The sequence below is a fragment of the Strongylocentrotus purpuratus genome, unplaced genomic scaffold (assembly GCF_000002235.5).
Source record: "Strongylocentrotus purpuratus isolate Spur 01 unplaced genomic scaffold, Spur_5.0 spur5_scaffold_21, whole genome shotgun sequence".
NCBI lineage: Eukaryota > Metazoa > Echinodermata > Echinoidea > Camarodonta > Strongylocentrotidae > Strongylocentrotus > Strongylocentrotus purpuratus.
The window spans coordinates 10,621,318-10,641,989 of NW_022145607.1; the positions used below are offsets into that span (position 1 = coordinate 10,621,318).

Consider the following 20,672-nt stretch of genomic DNA (forward strand, 5'->3'; position numbering starts at 1 on the left):
CATACCCTTGACCTACTTATTTGTCGCGAGTCTGATGATCAGAGGCCACGGTCATGTTCAAGCATTTACGCTTACGACATGTGGTCTCCTGCTTTTTCCTTTTGTATGAAACTTTTATTTTAACTAGAAACAAATTTTGTCAACCTTATATGTTTTTCATCATATTTATTTGTATGTTTCTTTGTATTGATATGAAAAAGTGGAAATAAAACAAAACAAACAAACAAACAAACAAATAATTGTTGGCCAACCATGGCCATGTGATTACCTCCTATCTGATAATATTCCTGTTATGTGCCATCTCAGTACATGTAAACCATTATTGGCTGACAAACTTGTGCCGTATCGCAAATACTCCCGTATTAATGCTAGGATGTTTAGTATAGATCTTGCAGAAAGTATACTCTGTCAAAATGTACATGTACCCAGTGATATCTCTGATCTGGCCTCCTTGTATGATATCACACTCAGAAAGGTCTTAGATAAACATGCTCCTTTAGTTTCAAAACGAGTAGTTGCCCGTCCTCATGTGCCATGGTACACGGACGAGGTTAGAGCAGCAAAGAAGCAAAGAAGAAAAGCACAGAAACGATGGTCTAGAACACGATCTGATCACGATTTGAATGAGTACAAGAAAGCTCGTAATGCAGCATTGTATGTTTTGAATGCTGCTCACAGAACTTATCATAAAGATTTATTAACACATAACAAAGATGACTCAAAGGGCTTGTTCACTGTCATCAAATTTCTGCTTAATGTTTCAAAAAAACAACCAGTGATGCCATGTAACATTGATAAGAAGATTTTTGTGAATGACTTAGGAAAATTCTTCCATGACAAGGTTCTAAACATTCACAGTGACATTCAAACTAGCATAGGTTCAATGGATAGAATTGATACTGATTCATCAAGTCTTATTCCAGTACCTGATGGTATCAAGCTTGATAAGTTTAAACTTTTATCTGAACAGGAAGTAGGGAAACTTGTAATGAAGCTCAGCAAGAAGTCTTGTTCTGCTGATCCGATTGCAACAAAGATTCTCTTGCAATATATTGATGTTATACTACATGTGTTCACATCCATGATCAATGTCTCCTTGTCTACGGGCCACTTTCCTAAAGAATGGAAAGTCGCACTTGTTTCACCATTGTTGAAAAAACCAGGGCTTGATGTTGAATTTAGTAATCTTAGACCCATAAGTAACCTACAATACATTTCTAAATTGGTAGAAGGTGCAGCCACACAACAGATTTTACAGTTTCTTAACAGTAATTCACTCCTTCCATCCAATCAGTCTGCATATAGACAGTTTCATAGTACAGAAACGGCACTACTCAGGATCAAGAGTGATATTCTGATTGCAATGGACAGACAGAAAACCACTCTCCTGTTATTACTTGACTTGAGTAGTGCCTTTGACACTATTGAGCATTCCAGATTATGTTGCGGTATCAACGGTGTTGCTATCGGCTGGATCGAGTCATACTTGTCTGATCGACATCAAAAAGTTAAAATTGATGGCATTGTCTCTGACTCTTTCCAGGTGCCCTTTGGTGTGCCACAGGGCTCTCGGCTCGGCCCTTTGCTTTTTATGTTATACACGAGTAATCTAATCAAGAGCACTCAGGATAATTTTCCTGAAATCTCCTGTCACTGTTATGCAGACGACACACAATTATTTTTATCCTTTAGACCATCCACTAGTACTCAAGATGCAAGTGTTTCAATGTTGGAAAAATGTGTTAATTTTATTCATAGATGGATGCTTAACAATAATCTTAAGCTAAACGATAGTAAGAGTGAATTTTTGGTTTTAGGAACTCCACAACAGATCTCAAAAATAAGCATTGACGGTTTAAGAGTTGGATCCTCCAATGTGATACCCTCTGTTACAGCAAGGAATTTAGGAGTATACTTTGATACTAATTTAACCATGGAAACACATGTTAAAAATATATGCAAATCAACAGACTATCTTCTGTACAATCTCAGACGTATCCGCAAATATTTTGATCAAGAAAGTATGAAATTGGTTGTACATGCTCTTATCACAAGTAAGCTTGATTATTGTAACGGGTTGCTGTTTAGAATGTCTGATTCTCTGATAGCTAAGTTACAAAGAGTCCAAAATGCATGTGCAAGACTTGTCTATCGTCGGTCGAAATTCACTTCAACCGCACCTCTTCTGAGAGAACTCCACTGGTTGCCAGTCCGTCAAAGAATCTCATTCAAAATATTGTTAATTGTCTATAAATCATTGAGTGGTCAAGCCCCTCATTACATCAAAGAATTATTTCAACTCAAAGTCCAATCACACAGTCGTAGCCTGCGCATTTCCACATATAAATTATTGTTTCAGATTCCCCATGGCAAAACTAAAGTAACTCTTGGGGACCGTGCTTTTGCTATTGCTGCCCCCAAACTATGGATTAGCTTGCCAATAGAAATACGAAGCACTCCATCTCTCAATGTTTTTAAATCCAATTTAAAAACTTATTTGTTCAACTGAGTGATCTTATTTTGTAGAATTTAGTAAAAAGGAGCTCTTAACCAGCGCAGCTGAATATATTTTGTATAAAAGCTGCGCTATATAAATTTATTATTATTATTATTATTATCCATTTTCATTTTATGATGGAAAGTCAATTTTCCACTTCCATCTCCTAAAACGTTCAAATTTCCCAAGCTGCTTCCTCCTAACGGTGTAACAATTTGGATAGTAAAATCATACAGCTTCGTTTGACAACATAAATGAGTACACTTCCACTATGACTATAACACGACCCGTGCTCCCAGTCCTAAAGTATATAATCAGATCAATACCTTTGCAGACGATGCCATCGACGAAGATATTGAATAGAAGTCATCATGTAGCGAGTCGTCTCCCCCACCGCGGAGTGTCAGTTTCTTTAGATGAGGCGTCTTACAGATGAACTGAGCGATATCACATGATGCAGAGGGACGATTACTGAGATCCTCACACCGGATGTAAAGAGTCTCAATCTGTTGTGATAGTAACATTATGTTGAATGAATAACAAAGTAAACAAATCATATTCGAGATTCAACATTTAATCTTTTTAAAGTTATGTTAATATTGCTGCTCCTTTGAACAAACGATCTCAATTCATCTAAATTTATTTGTTAATTATGTACAAGTCTTGACACCTGAAATAAGTACTACTCTCAAAATATTTCAAATACATGGGACCCGTATTTTAAAGAGTTGAAAGTAATCGCAACTATGTACATAAGAGATAGGAGACTGCAATCTTGATTTTAGATTTCTATTAAACTTATGTGAGAATTTGGTAATTTCGATTAGAGTGATTGAAGATGAAGAAATTAATATATTTTGAAACGCTCTGGATTAAATCATGAAATATAACATCAAACATAAATATTTGACAAATAGTTTAATGGAACTTATTTTTCTAAAAATAATTTTTTGATTTCCAGCATTTTCCTAATTCAATATAATATTATGGCATCAGGGAAGTTATTTTCCTGATCGAATATGGCATTCATTTTATTTTAAAGAATGATGTCTCGAAAATACGACAACATGGATAATACACAGATTTACACTGACCTTGGAATCGACTGCTTTATTCGCAAGCACCGAGTAGAAGACATCATGCATAGTCCTATCGATCGTCACAGATCTCAGTGATCGTGATGAGCAAATTAATTCAGCCAGGTCCTCTGAAGCCGTCCGACCACACGACTTCCCAATAATCAGGTGATCCTACAAGGTAAACGTACCCAAATAACATAGTGAGGCTAGAAACATAAAGACTTCAAAATAATCACCATATTGTCCTTATTAATGATAATTGTTACTGATGTCCCCCCCCCCCCCCATTTTTGGTTTGTGTCTAATTCTGTTTTCATAATCTACATATCAATATAAACATAAAATAATCAAATAATAACATTATGCATTTTAAAGGAATTGTTCTGATCCCACCATATATATCATGTTCTGGGTTCTGTACGTTATCTCATAATAATTCAAGTTAGAGTTTTATCATAATGGTTTGCACGTGTTTTTCTGATATTAAAAGTTTCATTGCAAATAGAGGCAAGACGGGTTGTGATACGATGACAACAAATCACAATTCCTATTATTAACAGATTAAAGTCCTAATACTCATTTACTTTTGTTAATAATAATAGTACTTGTTTTTCGTGTACATTCCAGTTTTCATATTACGAATTATGATCATAGAAGTGGTATTAAACATGCTCCATACAGTCAAGTGTTCAAATTAAACGACGTCATCCCACGTCTGAGAGAATGAAATTTAAATCAACTAGAAACGTTATTACTCAAGAAGATCCTACAAAGATGAAATGTATATGCTAACATTTGAAGTAACTTCCCTTACCACTTCACGATGATTCATGATGAAAATGTGTCCTGATACTGTGTGTGCCTGCATCTCCTTGGTGATCTTCAGTGTCTTCCTGGACTCAGAGGAGAGATGATCCGCCACTGCTTTGGCCACTGCTTGGTCTTGGCTCTCGTATGCTACATCTACAATGAAGTTATCATCAACACCCTCTCTTTTCGACGCTATGAGACGAGATACGATATCCGAGCCGACCTCCTTCTTCTGAGCCGAGGTGAAGTACAGTAGGTACCGGTATTCCCTTGCGTTGTTTATGATACTCGCTATCAACCTGTTATACTCATTACGGTCTGAGTTGTAAAGAGATGTGAGATACATTCCAGATAGATACTCCTGGAAGAGCTTATGGGGAAACTGCACATATGAGACTGCAGAATGGGAATGGTGTCTTCTTTCTCTCCTCGAAGGAATATGCTTTTCTTTAGTAAGTACCCCAACTTTACAACCTGTCTCAACAGACCCCGGAGAGCTCTGAAACTCTTCTTCTCTAAACACCAACTGTCTGTTCTCAAGTCCCCGGAAAGCAGCACAACCTATGTGAATAACATGATGAAAGATTCTCGAGCGATTCCTATCCAATTCTCCATCATCATCAGCTGAGGACACAACGAGCTTTGAGAGGTAATGATCAACTAAAAAGTGGATCATTTCATCAAAAAGCTGGGAGAATGTTTGCAGCTTGGACATTGTCTCTCGGCGCTCCCCATCAAAGTCTTTCCACATGATGCACAGCATGGCTGTGTATATGGGGTAGGGGGCCATGTTCTCTGCGATCACGTCGTTGTTCGATATGAATCGATTCAGATCTTCAGAGGAAGCTGTGTCTGGATGAAAGAACTTGGTGATGTAAGAAGAGAGGTTTTCAGCAGAGAAACCTTCCACAGCAATGAAAGCATACACCTTTCTGAGATCGGTATCCTTTCTAATAACATCTGATCTCCATTGCCGTGATGTGATTAGTACTGTCCCTGACTTGAATAGCTTATTAAGAGTGATCAGGGTGATTTGCTGAATGATCTTAATATCGACAGCAAACTCATCTAGGCCGTCTAGAACAAGAAAGACGTAATCCGGATTTGAGAGGATGTACTTGTCTAGCTGCTTGGCTGTGACCGGATTGTTGTCAGAAAGATACGACTTCACTATCTCTCCAACAGTCTTGTCCTCTGCCTTGCGAAGGAGGATGACAAGAACCAGTTTGAAATCTTTGTAGCCTTTTCCGTGGATCCAATCCCAAGCGATCTTGGCGCAAAATGTGGTCTTCCCTACACCACCTTCACCTTCTACCAACAAGCGTTTGGGATAGATTCCGTTGACTTTGGTCTTGAGGAGGTTGTCGTAGAGAAGCGGTGTCTTGCGTTTTGTACCTTTGTCTTCTTCCATCAATGTTAGATTGGTAAAGATACGTTTAAATTCAAGAAGAAGTTCGCTGTTTAGTGGATCGGCTTGAATCTGACATAGATGAATTGTCAAATAGTGTTTGACCTCTTCAGCAACCCGTTGGATTTCCTCCTCTGTAATTGACGGTATTTGATCACCTGTGAGGGGATGGTGAAGAAAGTTGTCTCTAAAATGACTAGAAAATATTCCAATGAAACTCTTTAGTTAGCTTTTAATCAAGGCGGCTTTGCTGCTTTATCTATCCCATGGTCGATCCTCATAAAAGAGAATATTCCTCTGATTGCACGGGAAATCGACACATGCGTGCAGCTTGTTTTTCGGGTCGTCTTTACTCACTGCTAAACGTTGTTGTTGTTGTTCTGCTTAATGTGGCAATGAGTCAAATTTTACAATGATCACCAACTAAAATTTAATTTTGTTAATACTAACTTTAATTCTGAAAATTAACTGAACCCTTTTTTAAAATCAATATAATTTATTTATATTCCTGAAGTATAGGTTCTTAATGGTAATCATAATTCTAATTGTTAATAGTTCTATTACAGCATTTAAGCTTTCTAACTCATAGCCTGCTATAAGACTGCATGCACGCTATCGTTATAGTGTTTTGTACATGCTAGAGAGCCATCGCTTGAGTGCGATGTGCGTGCACGGGCGCATTCGTAATAGCAGCTATTGTTCGTGCTCATTGGACTGTGCTGTATGTTTTGCACTCGCTATTCATAGATATATCGCGTTAAGCAGATTATCTCAAAAACATCCTCGCACGGAGGGGATTTGGGGCTTGGCACGATTAGGATTAGCCCTGTGGCATGATAAGAGCAAATCAATATAAAAGCCGAATCGGCTTCAAATCGTAGAAAATGGTACTATTTGTATTATTATATGACGTCACTCAAAAGGAGCGTGAAATCTATTCAAATTTCAATGTTATATAACATTTTAGAAGTTTGAATGTTCATATCAAATGCTATTGCACATTCTCGCATTCTGATCGTATAGTGTGCAGTGGGCTTCAGATTACTAGTTACTCTGATCTATAGCCTATCCACTATCGCATGTTCTCTCAACAGGCCAATCGCTACCGTTCTGTGTCATATTGAGTAATAAATGGGGATGATGTTACCCCCCCCCCCCTACATTTTCCCAGTATTCTGTAATGTTTGTCTGCTTATCATGTTTTTCAGGAAGGTATAGAGTAGAATTGGGGTATGTGTAAATAGTTGGAAAAGACACATTTGAATAATTGCTGTGTGTTTGTTTTATAATCAATATTACCCCCTATATTTTCCAGTATTCTGTAATGTTGGTCTGTTTATCATGTTAGGAAGGTATAGAGAAAATTTGGGGTATGTGTAAATAGTTGGAAAAGACGCATTTGAATAATTGTTGTGTATTTTTTTTAAGGTATGGAAGAAATAAATATGCTTGTTCTCAAGTCATTCTAAGAAAATATTACAATCCTTTTATTGTTTTTTGTTGTTCCATACACGTAGAAACAATTAATGATTATGCTTAAACCTCTTAAAGTCTGTCCTTGCACTAGGACATCGACATTTTATACGTATGTGAATATTACAGAGGGATTGTTAGATGCTAACGGTTCTTTCTCTAATTTATGATATTAAAATCAAGTATGTGTACATTGACCGGATGCTAGTGGTTCTGTGGAGGAAGTTCCTGTTTTAATCAATGGACATTCGTTTTTTAACACCATAATCTTGAGAGTCCTAACTGCGTCTACTAATATTTAAGTTAGGAATGCTTTTAGAGGTATACCGCCTATGCAGGGGCGAGGATCCCGGGGGACGGGGGGCACGCCCCCCTCAATGTCCCCCCCCCCCCGGAAAATTCGAAAAAGTGCACACACAAAATGTATAGCAAATACTGACTAAAGACTGTAACAAATGTTCATTTGAATTGAATTGAATTGAACACACTTTTAGGCTCTGGAGGGCCAACGAGTACTGCGTTTAGACAAATAATAATCTTCTTACTCGGTAGCTACTCTCTCTCGCATAATATCCTTCAAAATGTACGAGTAAATATTGTAGAAAAGTGAAATGTGCAAAAAGTATATTGCTTGTTTTATACTATAGTGCTGCTAAGTTTTTGTAATATAACAACACTCAAAAACCTGTGAGGGGGTAATCACTACCGTCACCATAACTCAACTCGTTCACTATGTTCCCTCACTCTGGCGTACTGCTTGGGGAGGGGGGGGGGGCTTTGAGGCAGTTGCCCTCTTAATCAAATTGAAACGTGGTTTATTTCTAATTCGATATCATTGATTTACAAATGTCTCTGAAATGGCATGCTTTTTCCCTGCGTGTGTTGACTGTGCAATCAGAGGACTATTTCGCGCGTTTCGAGGATCAACCATGGGATCGACGTCTCAGAGCAGCTACTCCTTAGTTTGCTGCACTGTTTTAATGGAATACTTAATTTCCCTTTAAATTTATCACATAATTCAAAATCTATTTTTTTTAAAGAAAACATGGCTCGTTTTTTTAGTACAAATTTGTTAAAAGCTACATTGTAATATTCAACTTTATTGTTGGGGGTGTGCTCACTTTTGTTGGTACTGCAAATATAGGCACTATCTATGTTTCATGGGGATGGGTGTATGCAGGGGCGGCGATTTCTGTTAATGACCGGGGAGGACGAAATGCGAATTTTTTTTACGAGGATGTTATGCGAGGGAGCGTAGCGACCGAGCGAGATTTTTTTTGCAATTTTATTAGTCTAAACGCTGCACTCTTGGGCCTTCCAGAGCCTAAAAGTGTGTTGTAGTCATTATTCAGTATATGCTATACAATTTGTTTTGCACTTTTTCAAATTTCCAGGGGGGGGGGGACGATCCCCCCTAAAAAAATTGAGGGGGGGGGGGGACGTGTCCCCCCGTCCCCCCGGAATCGCCGCCCCTGGGTGTATGTGTGTATGTGCGTATGTATGTGTATAAAACTTTACCTTTCCGTACACTATCAGCAAGTTGAACCAGCTTAATGATTTCTAATTTGTTGACTAGTATCTCCCTCGCCTCGCTTTCACGTACTGTCTTCCGCCATTGATAAAGCATCTGATAGGTAGCTTGCATGGAATTGCCAAGCATGTCTTTCTCAAACCGGCTTAGTTGAGCCTCAGTAAATCTTAAAGCTAGTCCGACCTTCCTGAAATCTGAGGGATCCATACCGTCGGCAAGGAGATAGAGCTCAAACTCGGTCAGACTTCCAGGGCTAAATTATGAACAAAAGAAGAATTATTAAGTTTATTTAGCGCTAATAGATATTTGCAGAATTTTGTATTAAAAAAAAATTTCATTTATCAGATGCTTTACGAATGGCGGAAGACCCTTTACTTCATAGCATCTATAGTACAATAATGCAGAATGAGACACTGCGTTCGATTTTGTTATGTTACATTTTGTTACATTTGTGTCTTTAGATCTTCTTCCGCTTCCCATTTCATTTCTTACTTTCCCACTTTCTTCATATTTGCTAGTAGATTTGTTCATTTGTAATACATGTATATCCGTTATTAATATCATCACTTTGTGTTTTATATATCCATTTCTGTCCATCGTGTTTAATAAAATGTAAACGCTCAAAATCCAAATGTTACGAGAAAAGGGAATGAAATGCTCTGTCCATTTTTTTTTCTTTTCCCACTCATCCATGTATGTAAATTCGATTTATGAACGATGTGCAATATATTGAAGTTTTCATTATTATCATTGGTATTTTTTCCTTGAACTAATATATTTTTCTTTTCCATATTGATGTATTTGTAATTTTTCTTTATATTTTTGAACATGACAACTTTGTAATCTTTGTTTGTATCAGCCTCCCGACTGTCCTAACAAGGAATTTCTATTGGATAAACCGAAATGAATGAATGAATGAATGTTATTATCCTTTGACTTGCAAATACACTGTTTTACGGATGAATAAATCTCATATTTTGATATGTATACTTCTGAATTTGTTTCATAGATTTTTGAATATTTTTTGAAGTATTTGTTTATCAAACTTGCTAATTAGCTCCAACCCCCAAAACCTCCAGATCTCATTCCCCTTGTGACATCATCTGTCAGTCATCAATGAGCTAACTTGAGAAAGTGGTATGTATCTTTGGCGAAGTCGACCACCTGTTACAATACGTAATGAAATAGCAACATACAAGTTGCTATGTCAGACATGCTGTAGCATCAACAGGAAGACAAAGGCAATGATGATGTATTGTACATATTTATGGAAGCATGCAATTCTATCATGAACGTGTACTAATAACATTTATTTAATTTGTATAAAGCGCTAAATACAAATGTCTCTAAGCGCTTTACTAAACTGGGGGAAATTACATACCATTGTCTATTTTAGAATATTAGTTTAGTCTGACATGTCTGACATAGCAACATATATTTTGCTATTGTTTGTGGTACTGTAACAGGTGTTCAACTTTGGCAAAGTTACATGCCACTTCCTCCAGTTAGCTCATTGATGACTGATAGATGATGTCACAAGGGGAATGAGATCTGGAGGTTTTTGGGGTGGAGCTTAGTAAGTTTGAAAAACAAATATTTCAAAAAATATTTAAAAATCTATGAAACAAATTCAGAAGTTTACATATCAAAATATGAGATGTATGCAGGACTGTACACCAACAGGAATACACTTGTATTTCGATATCATGGGCCCTTTAAGCTTTTTTCAGAATCGAGATAATACCAAAGGAAATTGTGATGAGGTGTAATTGAATTATTGTTCGGTAGACGTGATCTTTGATCCAGAGTCGAGTTTAGAAGAACACGGACTGATGGATTTTAATTTTCATTAGTTGCTCTTTCGTGCTGCTTACTTATCATTCGGACCTGGGTTTCGTTCTACATCACCGGATCTCAATAGGAATATGTTGTTCATGTCTGGACAGTCATTCCCTTTGACTGCATCTGCTTCACCGCCGGGGACGGAATAAGTCAGTGATCCATGATATTCCGTTACTTCCTGGAGGAGAAATATGGACAGAAGAAAGTTTGAAAAGAATGATCAGTCATTATTTGTCAAAATTCAAGTAGAATCACCAAAGAATAAGAATCATGTCTAAGAGTAATGGGTGTTCTACTATTTATTGCAGTGAAATTAACGTCAAAGCTATAATTTCCATAGCTATGAGCTTTATAATTATAATTCCTTATTTAACAAGCAGTGTTTCGAAAATTGCATGTCATAATCCGATAGTGCCAGTGCCAGACACCGTGAACACGTTTAAGATCACACGCGAACATAACTGAATATGTATAGATGCTGTGGTCGAGTGGATATGTCATCGGACTGTCGATCACAAGGTCCGCGGTTTAAGTCCCACTGCGGCCCTAATGTCCTTTGTCAAGACATTGATCTACATTGACACACTCAACCCAGGTGATGTAAATTGATACATGGCAGGAATTAATTCCTTGAAATGCTAGAGCACCGTAATGGCAGCCGTGTTAAAGCCAGTGTACTAATCGGGAGCGCCAAAAGTGTCACATCTGGCAGATATGAGCGCTAGCTATACGAGAGCCAAATATTATTATGACCTGAAAGAAATAAAACTTTAACATCTAATACGGAGATCGATTTCAAATGTTACTTTGAATAATGAGGGGGCAAGAGTTATGCCATTAAAACAAAAGGGGCACTTTTCATTGCCTAAGGGCTATTTATTATTTGGGGGAATATATGAGGGTGTGTAGCCCTGCCCTGGTCCATTTTATTGCACATTACCCGACAATAGAAACGTTGCAAAATCATCTTTTCACAATCATATTTTATTTACGTCATGTTCGCAGGTGACATTAACGTTTCCACGTTTTACACAAATCCGGCAAAAATGAATTTTGACATGCGATTTTCAAAAGAATGTTCCTCATAATGCAATCAGTGTATTATTTAAAAGCATATTACTTCATGAGCAAGGAGGTAAACGTATACAGCTCACATTTTGTTCAACATAACCAATAGCATTTGTGTTTTTCACAGACGTACCGTTAAGTTTTCTGTATGTTAGTTATTTTATGTGAGAGGGGTGGTTTTAGGAAATACTTTATAAAAAGCAATCATACCTTGATAGATGGTGTTGTTTGCTCGGTGTATCTCGTTGTATCTTGCCTGGGTTTAGGTGATAAGCCCCATGAGTGGTCCTCTTTCCCCGACGATACAGAGTTTGATGTCTCCTCCTTGTCTAGTTTGATACAATCTGGCTCACCAGGAACGGCTGCAGGTACATGTGAGTACGACTCTGTGCCAACTTCAGGTTGGTCTGTGTTACTTATTTGAGTGGATTCAGGGGGGTATTTAGGTGACATGAGATTAATGGCTATGTCTCTATTGTCCACTGTGTCTCCCGTACATGGCCGGGGATCTGGGTTCTGCATGTCAGTAGTATCACGAACAGGGTTGGTCTCATTTGCCGTTGGAGAACCACTGTTTTCAGCACACGAAGACTCAGAGTGAGAGACCTCGGTAGGTCCGGGGCCTTTTACATCACATGAGGATCCACTCTCCTTGACAGCATCACACTCAGGACCGTCACATTGTGAAGGAGTCTGAGAAGTGCGAGGTGAAGCGTTACATTCTGAGTTGTTTTCTTCGGGTGACTGAACATTCTTGGCTCTTTTTATCAAGTTGACAAGTTTGTTCCAAAAGTAGTTGTAGTCATATTCTTTCTTCCGCCGACGTATAAACGTTCCAATCCTAACACGCCACTCACCGAGAGACACAGGCATGGTGACATCCAGATGCTGTATGACAGATTTAAAGAAAATACAGAAATCAGTTAAATGTGAAATATTTGGATAACAATTAGTAGTAGACCTGATTTTTAAGTTATTTTTTATCACATCCACAGGAGAATTTACCTGCAACAGTTTCGCTGTCTAGAGTTCAGAAATCTTCCTCAAACGTGAATTGGCAGACTGAATGGGGAAGGGGGAGAGGGAAATAGACAGATAAGAGTGAGAGAGAGAGAGAGAGAGAGAGAGAGAGGAGGCAAAGAGAGAGAGAGAGGGGGGAGGGAGAGTTAGAGAGGGATCGAGAGAAATTAAATACATGCAGTTCTAAAACCGTGTTCCCCTCTGTTATTGAACGGTTTAGAAATAATCAAAATGGCCTTTGTGATAAAATAAAATAAGGGAAAAAAGGTTTGGCTTTGATATAATATGGTTCATCTCCATTGAAAGAAAAACGGACAGAGTCATGTGAATGTGCTTGTTTTACTTTTGATAATTAGAAGGGTCTGATCAATTCTAAAAACGGAACCACCATATTATGAGGCGAATTTGGAACTAATGGTAGCCAGGAAATCGTACTATGAAATACATAATTTTCTTGTCTAACGGTAAGGCAGAAATACATTATTTATGATGCAAATCATATACTTGGTATGGGACCAATATTGTGTATTATAGTAAGAGAAACGATTCAGTGGGCGTGTGTGTGTGTGTGTTGTTTGTGCGTTGCGTGCGTGAGAGAGACTGAGAGAGAGAGAGAGAGATAGCCGGAGGGAGAGAGAGAGGGAGAGAAAGAGAGGAGGGGTGCTATGCCTCGACATGCTTCCATTCTGATAGGTCTCTGGTATAGTACAAAAATGCATTCTTTAAATATTAAAAAAATTATAGTATTCATCTGCCTCATTGTATGTTATATCAAAGTATCACAGAAGTTTTACATCAGGGAGGAAGGAATTTGGTATGCTATATCGAAATTATGTCCTCCTACTTTTGGTTTACTATTCCTTGATCTTTATATGCATTTGATTAAACGGTCGATCAACCAATCGTACACTCAATTGTAAAGCTTTGTGTTACAGGTCCCCATAGTTAGTAAAAAAAAATCGTAAACGGGATCGTCTAACAACTTTTGACTGATTCCAACAATGTTTGACAAAAGGATGACTCTTGAAAAATCACAATCGGAGAAAAATGATTTTGAATGTTTTTTGTTTTATTTATGCGTTGTTAAAGGGAGGTAATGGTTTAATTGTTGATTTATATCGTCTGGTTCTTTAAGGACAATAGGGTTTATTTTTGAGTAATTCTAAACTGGAAAGGAATTATGAAATTGTTGGAAGATCCCTTTGAAAAAAATAAAGATTAAATACGTCTATTTAACCTGAAGCGGTGTTATTTTGACAAAAGGGCGCGTCTTAAATTACACCACGTGCACTTTTTCCGCGAAGAAGTAACACTTGAGTTTACCAAAAGGGCGTACGTTTGGTTACAGCCAGGGGCTGCCCCCTTCTTACTACTACCATAAAATTTGCCACACAGATGTTTCTAAAGTTCTTAACACAGTTAAACCGAATGATGTACATTCTTCTCGGGAAGATTTTTTGAATTTTGAAAATCTTAAATTACAGCTTTGACATTTTATTTGAGAAACTAGCTGATTATTTTGTATGCAGGATTATGATGCCCAAGTAACAGTTATTCTAAATGAATGTCACACTATTTGTGTTCAAATTTCATAATTCATGTACATGAAATAATAAATGTATTATTTTTGCATAAATTTCTTTCAATTAATAATAATAATAATAATAATATTGGATTTGTATATAGCGCACGTATCGATCTTGCAAGGTCCAGATTTCGACGCTCACATCATTTTAAGGAATTCCTTCCTACCGGTACCCATTTAACCCCTGGGTGGAGAGTGGCAAGTGTAAATTAATGTCTTGCCAAAGGACATTAGTGCCGCGGCACAGTACGGTATAGTTTTAACAGTGTATGACTGAGTAAGACTCAATTTGTACAGACTATAAAATGTAGAGTACAGTTCAGCTATCTTGGATTTTCATCAGAATTATTTATTTCTAATCTAAAATATTGGAACACTCGCTGCAAGTTGTAACTTGACATGAAATTTACTTGAAATCATGTTGTAATTATGTAACTCAAACATAAATATCAGACAAAATCGGCCAATTTATTTCAGGTTGTAACTAAGCCCCGGTCACAACGGATCGTACGAGATTTTGTCGTGGCAGACCCATGAAATATTGGTCGTGACCAGATCATGCAACATGCCCGAAATCTATTTCGAGTAGTCACAAGGGCAATGTTTGGCGATGGGGACGCGTCAGAAAAAAAAGACATGTCGTGGTTATGTCGTGGTTATGTCGTGGGTATTGTTTGACAAATTGAATGCAACAACATTTTTTGTGAAAAAAATATGTGAAAAAAGTCATACTATCTCTGAAATAGGTACGTTCTAGGATTCGAGACCTATCTTATCAAAAAGATCGTATTTTATTAACCCATGAATTTTCTTAACACAAATTACCCCTTACGCCCGTTGCCTAATAAAGGTTGTTAATACCAGTACTTTAAACAAAATTCCACCATGTAGACTTATTAGCCCTTTAAACATGTCCATTATCATTTACGAATACGATATTCTATACCCCTCGGAGAGCGGTATCACATGCAGCTATATCCTGAAAGGAGGAACTTATTTACACAGAATGGAAACGTACCTTCATTGAAAACTGCTATTATATTTGCTTACGCGGACGGATACCGCATACAAATATTATAATATGTTAATGACGGAAACCTGGGGAGCTTGGATAAAAGAAAAAGTTTGTACCGTAGATTCTGTAGAGTAAATTCAATGTTCAAGTTGATCAAAACCCGAAATAGTTTAAAGGTTAAAAACCAAAGCTGTTTGGAAAACTAATGAAAGACCATTGTGTTCATTTAGAGAGGGCTAGACTAATTTTGCCTGGTAGGAAGGTCAGAAATGATTGTTTTTTCTTCATTGGCCCATGGTGTAAAACTGCAAACACTTTAATGTTCATTACCATGCGGGGATGATATATATTGAACTAATTGAGCAGTGGTGTTAAAGATTATTGCCAATGACTGGCACTCGGGTAGCCTGGGTGAAAAAACAAGTATGTACCAGTATTATAATAGATTCAGTAGAGTATTATAATGTCTATACCCAACAATATGATAACAGTTTAACAAACCAAAACTTGAATAGTTGGAGTTTAATCAATATATATAATAATCATGCCTTTGTTTGTATACTGACTGTCGTAAGAAGAATTTTCTTTAGCCGAATGCTCAAACAGGTTTTCTCCCTCTCACCATTTTTATATATCAGAATACGATACAGGAATTGTTTTTGTTCATATAAGCTATTCCTGTGTTTTGGAATTTTATCAAAACGATGTGAATGATGTTATACAAATGAATAGTGAAATGGATCAAAGCATGTCACGGTCCATTTACCATTTGCCCCATTGACATTGGCTAGGCCCCGTTTAGACTCAGTTGGTCTCGTATCCACGGTCCATTTATCTACAGTGCGTCCCAGAAAAAACGAAACCGAGAAGTATCGATGTTCTATCATGACTTAATCACAACTATAATTAATGAATGATACATATTTGAAAAGCTTAGAGTCTCCTCTTTTATGTGATGCTACTCAGATAATGCATATTTCACGTATGAGTGATTAAAAGCAATTTGAATGAAGGAAACCAAAAAGACATTTGGCGGGCGGTATCTGAATTTCGAAGAAAAATTCACATTTCTAGAAAGTTGAGTTTCTGCCCTTTCATATGACACCTCAATCAGGAAAAATGAGCGAGGAATGACAAAGTTCTGTTTGTTTAAAATAGTGCTTGCATTTCCATAATTGTATTCGTTTCCAAATGCTGCCTGCCTGCCTGCCGTATCAATAAACGAAATTAACAAAAGACTTAACTCCGTTTCGTTGACAATCAGCCGTAGACGAGAGTCTTCATGCATGGCTGATTGTCAACGAAACGGAGTTAAGTCTTTTGTCAAATCTGCTTTTTGCTACGGCAGGCACCCAGTGAAAACGAATTCGTTTGTTAAAATTATGAAAATGTAAGGGCTACTTTAAACAAACAGAAGTTTGTTATTCCTGGCTCATTTTTCCAAATATGTATCATTCATTAATTATGATTGTGATTAAGTTATGATAAAACATCGATACTTCTCGGTTTCGTTTTTTCTGGGACGCACTGTATAGCATCATTGGCATTGTCTAGGACTCATCCCGGCTCAGAAGTGTGCCTCGCATTGTGGGCAAAATATGGGTCAAGCTATAGTAATCGGCCCAAATAAATTTTGTTTGCATGTAAGTGATAATCCCTTCCACCAATTCGTACTGACTACTAACCAGTGTACAGTGTGCGCTCTATAAGTTCACACTAGTATTAGTATTATTATATATATTACTCCCCACTGCATTGAATGTGTAATGGCACATTTAATACCACGTATTTTACCAGATCATGGGTATATTTCACAATTCACACATGTTATGTACGCTGGAAATCGTTTATAATAATGATACGATTTGTTTATATAATGGAGCTTCTACATGCATATACATTTACTCTACACAACAACTGCTTTATCAACGTTGTTTTTTAAATGACAACAGATAAGAATGTTTCTCATCAAGTGGAAGGTTGTTTAAAGGTTTTGGAGCGGCAAAAACGAAATCGCAATCTCTCCTATTAACATTTTAAAACAGATGTAATATGGACAAAACATCGAAGAATTAGCCACAAATCTTGCACAGAATACGAATATAAACGTGGACAAAGGTTTCAGCGTGTACGTGGTCTAAATAAACTGGTGTACTAATTGGTGTAATGACAACTCTCTGGATCTCAACACGTAAAAAACTTTAGACACAATAAACCAGTCGAACTGAGTCGCTGTCCGGCGAAATTGAAATAGTACATACGTACAAAGGAGGAGGAGGGGGGTCAGTTTAAAGCAATTAACAGGAAGGTACTTCAACGGATGCATTTTCTAAAATTGAAAACAGTAATCGAAAGTATTATCGCTTTTGATTGTGTAGTCGGATACACAAGCTGTCGTAAAGGAGACTTCACTCTGTTGAATAGAATCATCATCAGACAGGCCGAAAAGATCATAGGACAAGAATTAAACCTTAGAGATTTATGTCGAAATAGGATAGTAGAAAAGGCACAGTTCATCCTAAAGAATAATCAGCACCCCTTAAACGAAAACTGTAAGAATGCTGTTCGGTAACAGGTCAATATCAGCACGCTGTCGGACAAATCAACTCTTAAACTCATTTGTACATGGCTCCAAACGAATATTGAATGAGGAAGGTATTATATAGGGGCAATAAGATAATGATACCTTTACATTACAATAATAGTAATATTGATGGAAGTAATAATAATAATAATATATTGATGGTGATGACATTAGTGACAATAATAAGAATAAGAATAATAATGATGATGATAATAATGACGATAATAACACTATATGATAGCAATTAAATTAATGCAATACAGTATTGATACTTGTAAAAACTTATCGTCAATCCACCTCACTTGGTATACATGAACATTATTTTTTACGCATAACTTTATCTTTGTTTGATTGTTTATTTTTTAGTTTCTGTTTAAAATTCTTTTATTGAATTTTTGTATAAGTGTATATGTTGTATAATTATATGTATCTATACACCATGTAACACAACGAATTTCCATTGTTAAATGGACAATAAATATGAACCTTATGAACCTTATATCTAATGTTATGATGCAGGTTATACAACATTCATGCCCGTCCTCTTGGCAGATTTGAGTAACAGCTAATATTGGCTTAAACAAAATATACTCCCGATGATGTGGCCACAGTGTTAAAAAGAAGCGTAACGGACATGATACTTTTGTCCGCCTTCGTTTGACTTCTTTGATAGGCTATATGAACAGCCCTTATCAGTAATATATGTTCCATTCATTATAATTCATTAGGCCTACCTAAATTTCAGATCTGAAGCGCTTGTGGTATAAAATACTTAAAACTCACAGGAAGAACGTTTTGGCAGAAAATGTTGCCATCCTTTGCCCCAAACGTGATTTTGTAAAATTAAGTCATGTTTTAAGTTATTTTTATTCGTATTGACAATCCACGAGAATCGAACTAGAAAATAAAGAACTCATTCTCCTTTTGTTTTTAATTCACAATTTGCCATGGAAGCCCGTTAATTTTTTGAAATCCCCAATCTCTTGAATTTAGGCAAATGAACATTTCCATGGATTTGTTCAAATATAACAAAACAAACGTGACTTTTTCAAATAAAGTCAATCATGTTATTGTAATCCTATTGACATACCACTAGACTTATATCGAACAGCTCGTTTTGTTTCGATTTTGATACTAAATTTGATATCATTGTGATAGTAGCCCGTTTATTTTGTTGACATATCGCAAATCTTATGAATTTTGGTAAGTTAACATTTCCATGGAATTTTGCAGACATATTAAATCATCTGATCTCATTATTTGAACACCTTTGATATTGGAATATTATTCCAAAACCGAAATTCCGATTTACACTTAGAAATTTTGGGATTGTCCGTTATCCTACTCATTTTTTTAAAAGCGTTATCGTTAAGTTTAATATTCTCATGAATGGAAGCTTACCGTTGTCCTTATTCTGTGCTAAGTCCATTTAACAAACGACGAAACGCGTGAGGCCTTCAGTCTTTCTCCTCGTCAGCAGTGTTGACTGTGTTAACTAAATGCATCCCAGCTGCCAAGGAATCCCATGTATCTTGTTTAAATTCCAGCCAGAGTAACAAGTAACAACTCATTTGAAAGGTTTGTTCTTACACGTGTCATGAAGAAACAAAATGACGTTGAAATACTTTTATTTCGCACGATCAGAAACAGGAGAGTTGGTGTCCATTAAAATGGCGAATCCGGTATTGGCACTATGTTGAAACACGCATTGCTCGGAAAATACTTGCCCCAGAAATGAATCACAATACAGATTCCGTGTGCAGAAATATGTTATTATCCACAATCCGAATCCCGGGACAGGTAGACCAGGAAACTGTAATGAATGGAGATCCCGTCCAAGAGGCCCCTTCGAAGCCATCCGTGGCACCACGCGTCTTTTGTTTCCCCTACCGTAATCCCCTTAATCCCCCTCCGAAACAGTACAGATTCCTAGTAGCACTTAGTCCTCCCTTTCCACCAACAGCCCAGCCCAGCGAGTACGGCGGCTTTTGCTTTGCCGGCCCGTACTTTGGGTGAATAGTGGTGATAACTTGACAACTTCTAGCCCTCAGTCAACAAATGCGCAAACATATAACACAATTTCATGTTGTTCTTTAGGGAGATAAACCTTTGGACTACCTTCCTAGCTATGTACAAATTTCGGAAATGTTCGGAAAATGTCAACAATTAGATGAGAAAATCATGATGATGAAAACCTCTCATTCGCTCTAACTCACGATTTCCTTGGTCGATTTCGCTGGTTAAAATGGCTATGTCTTCAATAGAGCTATCCGAGAACGGAAAAAGCATTTGATAAATAATAGAATATTGCATTGGTCATATGTTGTGAATTCTGTATTTTATATTTTATATCCAAATACATCTTCACTGAACATGACCTAATTTTTGCGGTGCCACGCAAGGCTTCAAAGCTCGATGCCTGCATATTTTTGCCAAAGAGTGAATAGAGAACTTTGGGAAGCAGAAGGCGTTGCGTAACACTTTGTAATATTTGGAATGCCAGAGGGGGACTGTGCATTGATATGGACAGCTGTTGATGGAAATGATGGCTGGAGAGGGTTACATTTCTTTTTGTTAAGCCAACTTAATCTTGAATATTTTTCCCTCGGAAAATTCTTTCGAGACGGTATCTCCATTCATTACAGCTTCCTGGGTAGACAATGACCTAGCATACGAAGTACGTACAGGGGTGCGTAATATCTACTAGAACAGAAAGGTGGTATAGACTGTAGAGTATGCGTATTGTCTCTTGGCGCACCC

The 20,672-nt window shown here is 37.2% G+C and overlaps 2 protein-coding genes across 2 annotated transcripts in view; both read right to left on the reverse strand.

Annotated features, from left to right (window-relative positions):
- Window positions 1-2,811: 2,811 nt before the first annotated feature.
- LOC105445539 lies at window positions 2,812-19,830 on the reverse strand. Its single transcript, XM_030994136.1, has 7 exons — window positions 19,314-19,830; window positions 11,919-12,596; window positions 10,673-10,818; window positions 8,786-9,051; window positions 4,391-5,952; window positions 3,592-3,747; window positions 2,812-3,003 (listed from the first exon to the last, which is right to left on the reverse strand). The coding sequence occupies exons 2-7, from the start codon at window positions 12,579-12,581 to the stop codon at window positions 2,812-2,814; spliced, it is 2,985 nt and encodes a 994-aa protein (XP_030849996.1). The 5' UTR covers window positions 12,582-12,596; window positions 19,314-19,830.
- Window positions 12,739-20,672, reverse strand: part of LOC115927858 (mucin-5AC-like) — a 37,651-nt gene continuing 29,717 nt past the window's right edge. The window contains exon 9 of the mRNA XM_030994137.1: window positions 12,739-12,770. Coding sequence (XP_030849997.1) covers window positions 12,739-12,770 — 32 coding nt within the window. The remainder of the gene's footprint in view (window positions 12,771-20,672) is intronic.

Bases quoted from the DNA above. Each gene is read 5' to 3' on its own strand.
- LOC105445539 (XM_030994136.1), bottom strand. From the start codon at position 12,581: ATGCCTGTGTCTCTCGGTGAGTGGCGTGTTAGGATTGGAACGTTTATA. The intron at 9,052-10,672 runs GTAAGCAGCACG...TTCATAATTTAG, and splicing joins AACCCAGGTCCGAATGATAA to CCCTGGAAGTCTGACCGAGT. The intron at 3,004-3,591 runs GTCAGTGTAAAT...CTATCACAACAG, and splicing joins ATAAAGCAGTCGATTCCAAG to ATTGAGACTCTTTACATCCG.